At 58.3% G+C, this 7,575-nt stretch overlaps 1 protein-coding gene across 1 annotated transcript in view; it reads left to right on the forward strand.

Moving 5' to 3' along the window:
* The window catches only part of ABAT (4-aminobutyrate aminotransferase), an 84,968-nt gene extending 79,914 nt beyond the window's left edge, over positions 1-5,054 (forward strand). Inside the window, exons 14-18 of the mRNA XM_029949754.1 lie at positions 29-105; positions 973-1,110; positions 2,462-2,480; positions 3,739-3,876; positions 4,833-5,054. Coding sequence (XP_029805614.1) covers positions 29-105; positions 973-1,110; positions 2,462-2,480; positions 3,739-3,876; positions 4,833-4,954 — 494 coding nt within the window. The 3' untranslated portion in view covers positions 4,955-5,054. The remainder of the gene's footprint in view (positions 1-28; positions 106-972; positions 1,111-2,461; positions 2,481-3,738; positions 3,877-4,832) is intronic.
* Positions 5,055-7,575: the final 2,521 nt, after the last annotated feature.

The raw sequence follows: 7,575 nt of genomic DNA on the forward strand, positions 1-7,575 counted from the left end.
CGCCCTCCGCATACTTCCCCTGCCACAGCCCATGCCGCAGGCGACCCTGCGGGCCTCAGAAGTGGTCTCCGGTGCTGCAGCAGCAGGACTGACACCGACTTCCCGGTAGTGTACTTTAACCCGCTCTAGTCAAACTGATTTCAGCCTGGCGCCAGTAGAGGAAGCAGTTACTGCGGCTGTGTATATTTCCTGCTTTTTAAAAACTTTTTTAAATGTTGATTTATTTTTGAGAGAGAAGGACAGAGTGGGAGTGGGGGAGGGGCAGAGAGAGAGGGAGACACAGAATCCAAAGCAGACTCCAGGCACTCAGCTGTCAGCACAGAGCCCGACGTGGGGCTCGAACTCAGGAACCATGAGATCATGACCTGAGCCAAAGTTGGACACTCAGCTGAGCCCGGATTGTGCAGGGGCCCCCATACTCCCCCAGGGGCCCCCATATTCCCTGTTACAGGAAGCCCCGGGAATGCAGCCTGTGTCTTACACTTACGGTGCGCCTCCACTTGGACTGGCCACACTTCAGGCCATGTGTGGATCCTGCAAGGGACAGCACAGCTCTTGCTTATAATCAGTTGTCTTTGTAATTTTATTCTGCCTGCCTGATGCCCGCCCCAGCCCACACGCACTCATGACTCCCCTGGACGGGGCGCGGGCTGCCAGGAGCCACAGTGCTTGCCGGACTGGCCTGTCCAGCCCAGGAGTTGGAGGACAAATGACCTTCTCCATTCTCCAGATGGCTGGCCACAAGGAGCCCGTCTGCTGGGGATCTGGAGGATCTAGTCACCCGTGACCTAAGCAGAGCCGCCACCGGGTGGGGTCATGGAGCAATGAAGGGGGTCGTTTGGCAGTAGTGACAGCTTCTAGTTATTGAGTGCCTGCTGTTTGCATGCCCCGCCTGTAAGAGGACCTGCCACACACTTGGGTTAAGTCCGGCAGTGATCCTGTGAGTGTGACCCTCTTGTCCCGGTTTTGCAGGTGAGGTATCTGAGACATGAGCAGTTATGCTTGTCCAGTAACTTCCATACGGCGGCCCTGGGGTTGGGACTGATTCTGGTGGACTTGAGAGTCCACGTTCTGTGCCAGCGGTTACCTCCTGATGTGATCAAGGACCTAGTAATAATTAGCATTTCCATTAATTGACAGCTTGCTAAGTCTGAGGCCCGAGGAGGGGGGCGGGGGAGGGCACAGGACTTGGTTCCAGACTCGGGGCAGTGGCAGGAGCCCTGGGGAGCACCCCCACACCCCAAGGCAGGGATGCCAGATTTAACGAATTACAATGCAGGACTCCCAGTTAAATCTGAAAAACGGCAACGGACTTTTTTTTTTAGTACAAGTATATCCTATGTGTCCTGTGGGACATACTTACACTAAGTTGTAGATTGTTGATCTGCAATTCAGATTTAATTGGGTGTCCTGTATTTTTTCTGGCACCCCTAGCTCAGAACAGTTTGAAATTCAGAAAGTCTAATTATCCTCATTTTTTGCAATTGATCTTAGCCTAAAGGCCAAAAAATGATACTTATCCTTATTTTCCAGATAAGAAAATGGAAGTCTGGGGGGGGGGGGCGGTGAGCAGCAGCCCGGAGGCCAGGCTTTACCCCACCCCACCCCACCCCGCCCCTCCCTACTGCAGAGACCCTGCGGGGTCACGTGTGGCTGCCGGAACAGCCGAGGCCTTGCAGTGGGTGTGGGTGCGCATGCTCTGTGGGGAGTGTTTTCCTTTCTCTTGGGCTGGATTCGGATTTAAACTGGGGGTTTGTGCGGCGGCCAGGGATACACAGCAGGCATGGATGTCTGCCCCGTGAGTGCTGTCTCGCCACCCCACAAAGCAAGGCCCAGGGCTGATAGAGCCCGAAATGTTTTCTCTGTGGGTCTCGTAAATGTCCCAATTAATGCCACCCATCCTGAGTCACGAGAGCAGGTCCGGGAGGGCCAGGTGACTTCGAAGTCCCCGGACTTACGCGCTTGGCTTTGAAAAGAGGTGTGGACGGTGTGACCCCAAGTGGCTTCCAGATGCAAGATGGTGCCATGGCTAAGGGTTCTGTGAACACCCTGGAGCCAAGCCTGGCGTCGTGCCTTGGGAGCCCCCACTGGCTCATTGAAATAGATGTGAATGGTCGGGGCCCTAGTGGGGCCTTACAAAGCCACCGGCAAGAAGGAGCTCAGGTTACAGAATACCCTACAAGAGCCGGTGAAAGAAAGGAGGCCTGTAGGTATGGGGCAACCGTTGAGACCCCCCGATGAGGGGGGGAGCTCCACGCCCTGCACCAAGTGATGAAGCCAGCAGTCACTAGACATGTAGGCGCGTGCGTGCCCGGGTCTCTGAACAGATGAGACCTTGTGCCCAAAGACAGCACTGGTGAGAGACGAGTGAGTCCCGAGGGCTGGCTCCCCGGACTCAGCAGGGGCCGGAACAAGCAGAGGTGCTGGAATGGCTGCCGATCCTCGCTTTCCCCACCCGTAGGCCCTTCTCCGCTGCCAGAGTGAGGATTCAAGACCACGCGTAGCACATAGTTGGGCCTCTGTTGGCACCAGAATGTGGCTTTGTGTCCACTTTCTGCCACAGGGCTACAGGGAGATGACACTTGCCCCCGGCTCTGCCCCCAGTGCCCTGAGATCATTTGGGCTCATCCAAGCCCTGTTCATTGTCCTTTGCAGGAACGATGGGGCGGGGAAGGACCAAGATCTTCCAAGTGACCATGTTAGCTTCCTCAGGCCTCTGGAGCACAGGAGCACAACCTGGGTAGTCTGAGTCAGGAATGCATTCTTGGGGCAGCTGGCTGGCCCCGTCGGTTTGGCATCCAACTTGGGTTCAGGTCATGATCTCACAGTTTGAGGGGTTAAGCCCCACATCAGGTTCTGTGCTGACAGCTCAGAGCCTGGAACCTGCTTCCGTTTCTATGTCTCCCTCTCTCTTTGCCCCCCCCCCGCCGCTTGCATACTCGCTTGCTCTCTCTCAAAAAAAAAAAAAAAAGAAAGAAAGAAAGAAAGAAAAAGAAAAAAGAATTCATTTTCTTACCGTTCCGGAGACCACAGGTCTGAGATCAACAGAGCAGCGAAGCCTCTGTCCCAGCTTCCGGTGGCCCGCAGGCCTTGGCGTCCTTGGGATCGTGGGTGCCCCATTCCATCCTCTGCCCCTGTCCCCCTGTGTCCAGGTTTCCCTCTTAGAGGGACGCCAGTCCTGGGAGCGAGGGCCTGCCCTAGGCCAGCGTGACGCCCTCTTAACCTCATTCTGTCTGCAAAGCCTCTAATCCAAAGTAGGGCCCCCTTCGCAGGGTCCAGGTCGACATGAATTTGGGGAGGGGGGCACTGCTCAGCTCAGGACGGCTCCCAGCCTCAGACCCTGCAGTGAGTCTGAGCTGCTGCCTCTAGAAGAACCACGACTTTTCTAGAAATGCGCTCTGTAAGGATGGCTGAGGTCTCCGGAGCACCTGCCCGGCGCCAGGGATCTTGATGCAGGGATCTCGGCTCACTAAATCCCCAGCACGGCCCCCAGGGGGCAGTAGCGTTTACATCCTTGAGTTTGCGGAAGCGGAAACTGAGGCCCAGGCCACTTACGTGACTGGCCCATGGGTGTCTGAGCAGAAGGAGGCAGAGCAGGCTTTGAACCCAGGACTGGAGGTCTCCAGAGCCGGAGCCCGTGACCCCGTGGCCGTCCTGGCCGGCCCTGCAGAGGCCCGAAGGCCAGACCCTGGGGGGCGTTTGAGGAACCTCCCAGCTGCTGCGCGGGTGATGGGCTCTGACGCCGGCTTGTCCCCCCGCTGCAGGCCCGGTACCCCCAGTTCATCAGCAGGGTGAGAGGACGGGGCACCTTTTGCTCCTTCGACACTCCAGACGAGTCCATACGGAATAAGCTGGTTTCAATGGCCAGAAACAAAGGTAAGGCGACCGGGCGCGGAGGCCGAGCTCCATTCGGAGCACCGCTCACGTGGTGCGGGCGCGGCGGGGTGCGGGGAACCGTCAGTGCTCTTTCTCGAGAGAATGTGGGCAGCGGGATTTCCTTATGCATTTGTTCACTGGATAGGTATTCTCTGAGGTGAGTGGCAGCGACGCAGGAGAGAATAATCATGATCATGAACTAGACCACGGGGCCCCTCCTTCACGAAGCTCCTGGTGTGGCGGGAAGGGGGCGTGGAAGGCGGCGTTCCATAAGCCATGGGTTGCACTTGTGCACCCTAGGGGGTGGGGAAGGGGCTAAGGATGGAATCGCTGAAGAAGTGACCAGATGAAATCAGGGAAGGCTTCCTGGAGGCATTTTTACCTGGAGTCCAGCCATGTGAGCAGGCTGGCGAGGTGAAGGGGCCTTCGGGCAGAGGGAGGGATGCGTGCAATTACCGGAGGCAAGATGGAGCTGAGAGGCATGGAAGCCTCTGGAAAGGAGTGTTTGGAGGGGCTGCCAGGGGCATGTTGTGCTGCCCGCGCAACGCCGGGCGAGAGGCCAGGCTGCTTCCTGGGAGCCGTGGGGAGAGGCTCGGTGCCGTAGGCAGGGCGAGCCGAGGGCTGCTCCTTGCCAGGATCCCCGAAGGGCTGGGGTAACTCACCCGCTCTTCCCAATGACTAGACCGTGGCCAGGGCACCCTGAGGTGCGCAGGCCCGTCCCTCCCGGGGCACAGCCTGCCCCTCACACGTGCTGCCCAACTACCCTGTGGCATCCACCCGCCACGAGCTCCTGGAAGGCAGGACTTTCCCTCGGGACTCTTGGGGCCTCGTTCCGGGTCAGCAGGGCAGGAGTTGGAGGTGGGAGGGAGGGAGGGAGGAGCGGGTGGAAGGACAGACGGACAGGGCTCATAGCTCTGAGCCCAGGCGGCTGACGGCCCTCCTGCGTCTGCTTTCAGGCGTGGTGTTGGGAGGCTGTGGGGACAGATCGATCCGGTTCCGCCCCACTCTGGTCTTCAGGGACCACCACGCGCACCTGTTCCTCAACATCTTCAGCGATATCTTAGCCGACTTCAAGTAACGAAGCCGTCTCCACTGCGCCCGAGACAGCCCCGGTCTCAACAGTCGTCAACCGATTAGTTTGCCTAATTCATGTTTTCACTTAAAGGATCAGAGGCGAATGCGCGACCTGAAGGGTTCTTTGCTGGGAGGGGACGTTTGTGGTGGCTTGGTGGGGGGAGCAGGGGGAGGGGACGGGTGGGAGGGTCTGGCTTTGATTGTCCCCCTGCAGAGCCAATGATGCACACTGGTGTGAGCCCAGAAATTCTGCTTGAGCCCTGGACGCAGCCTCGGGCACGGCCGTGAGGGTCCTGGCCGTGTATCTGCCCACCTTGACCCCAATCGTTTCTTTGGAAGCCAGGCAAGGGAGCAACAGCTGCTCCCGGGTCTCCTGGGCTTGGGTCCCTCTCAAGTGCCATATCCTGTGACTGAGGATGCTGGACCCCCCTCGCCCTGAGCAGATGAGCGATGCCCTCCGCCCAGCCCTGCTGCTTCGGGAGCAGGCCCCACGCACAGTTCAGTGAAGGACAGGACAGGAGAGTGAGGACCTTAGGATTGAGCTGTGGTGAGGGAAGGGGTCTGTGGCCTCCTTATGACTAGGGTCCCCCTGCTCAGCGCATCTGGGGACCCTCTAAATTGTGGATTCTGTCCTTGACAGGCCATTGCCTTGGAGAATCTCTGTGCCACCGTTACGCACTCCTTACCAACCTTCTGTCCCTCACACTCGGTCCCCTCTGTTAAATATGAGCCCAGATGTCTGTGGCCGGAAGCGGGATGGAGGGGGGGACTGCTGCCTGAGCATCGCAGGGGACACAGGAGCCAGGTCAGAAGCACAAGCTGGTCTCCCAGGAGCCGCACAGCCAGTCCTGCCTCCCCAGGACATCTGGGGTCCGAGCTGTGGACCGGTCGCCCGGGGGCACTCTCTCTGGCTCCTCCTCCTCCACCCCTGCTGCGCTGCTGAGCGGCCTTCCCACCCCGTCACAAGCCGTCAGCCACCGAGCCGGGTTTCTTCTCGAGGGTAAAGCACGGCGGGCGCCAGGCGCCAGAGCCCCGCTAATCCAAAGTACCGGCCGCCCCGGATGCGAGCGGCTCCTGACGCGAAAGCGCGTGTAGACTGCCAGGCAGGCGACAGTTCGCTGCTGCGTCGGCCTGTGGCCGAGGCGAAGGGGCCTCTTCTGGAGGCCGGGCCTTCCTGGGACTCGTTGGACTTGAGGTGCCCCAAAAAGTGAGCCCCTGGCTGCCCCCCAGCCACGCAGGCTCGGGCAGGCTGGCTCTCCCCCCACCCACCCCTGCCTGGCCCGCTGCCTCGCCACACGCGATTCGGTTCCCAATTCGGCGCTTTGCTTTTTCAATAACTAATCGCCCAAAGGCCTCGAACTAGTTGGCTTTTTTGGTTTTGTGTCAAGTGTCAGGCCGTTTGCTCCGCCAGCAGAATGGGGGTGTCTGCCTCTCTCTCGGCCGGGCGCTGCCCGTCTGCACAGTCCGCATATCAGGTCACTCCTTCACGGAACTGCCCTCATGAACCTGCTCTGCCCGCCCGGCGCGGAGCACTAGGAGTGCGGAGGGGACGTCCAACGTGGCCCCTGCCCTGGAGGGACTCACATGTCACCTCTTAAACCAGCAGTCAAAGCGAGGGGCAAGCACTGTGCCCAGAGGGAGTGCCCGTTGGGGGCGGGAGGCTTCAGGGGGGAAGGGGCGAGCGAGCAGGGTTTTGCAGAACGAGCAGGAGTTCCCCACGCCGACAAGGCGAGGAAGAGTGTCACAAACAGGGACAGTGCGGTCAAGGACACCACAGTCCACGGTCTCGCAGCTTTCCCTGGAGATCCACATTCCCAGTGTCCCAAGGCAATATCCCATGATCCAAGGCCTTATCTAACAAGCCAGATGCAAACCAAACCATAATTCACTTATCGGCCTAAGGATGCTTTCTCTGGAGAACTTTTTATGTCGGGTGCAAACAGGCAGTAAGGTTCCCAGATGCTTCTGAGCCAGGGCACGGCCAGAAACTGGGCTCTCCTCGGTGGAGGGGACAGCCGCAGAAGTTTTGCAGTCTCCCACGGGGCAGTCATGGGGAAATGAAACCTTTTTACCTGGAAAGCCATTTCCAGACTCGTTCACTCCTTAACAAGGGGAGTTCCTCCTCGTGAAAAGTTTTAAGCCTTTGGGCAATGCGTTCTTGTTGGCTCGGGGCATGTCAGGAGTTCTGAGGCATCCTCTTTCTGGGCTGGGGGCTCCAAGAAGAATTTCAAGGAAGAGGACTCTCGGCAGAGCTCAAAATGGGAGCAGCTAGGGAGGGGAGGGTCAAAACTGGGGAGCCCGGCCGGCAGGCTGCCGTCCAGGGCTGGGCCCGCGGAGCGCTTCTGTGGCCGGCGGTCTGGGAATGAATCCATCTCCCATCAGTGCTTTGGACTTTAGGAACTATTTCTAGCAAGTGTCCTACAGAACACCAGGTCCTGTAATAGCAAGTCTTAGCACATCCTCACCTTTATTATAAATGTTTTTTTTTATAATTTTTACGGATAGTAACCATGCAAAATCGTGCACATTAAAACACGTGTATATCTATTCCTCTCTCTATACATATATATAAATAAATGTACACACATACCAGCTCATGGTAGAGACCGTAGCTAGGGAGCATCG

This window comes from Suricata suricatta, chromosome 8 (assembly GCF_006229205.1).
Source record: "Suricata suricatta isolate VVHF042 chromosome 8, meerkat_22Aug2017_6uvM2_HiC, whole genome shotgun sequence".
In the NCBI taxonomy this organism is placed as follows: Eukaryota; Metazoa; Chordata; class Mammalia; order Carnivora; family Herpestidae; genus Suricata; species Suricata suricatta.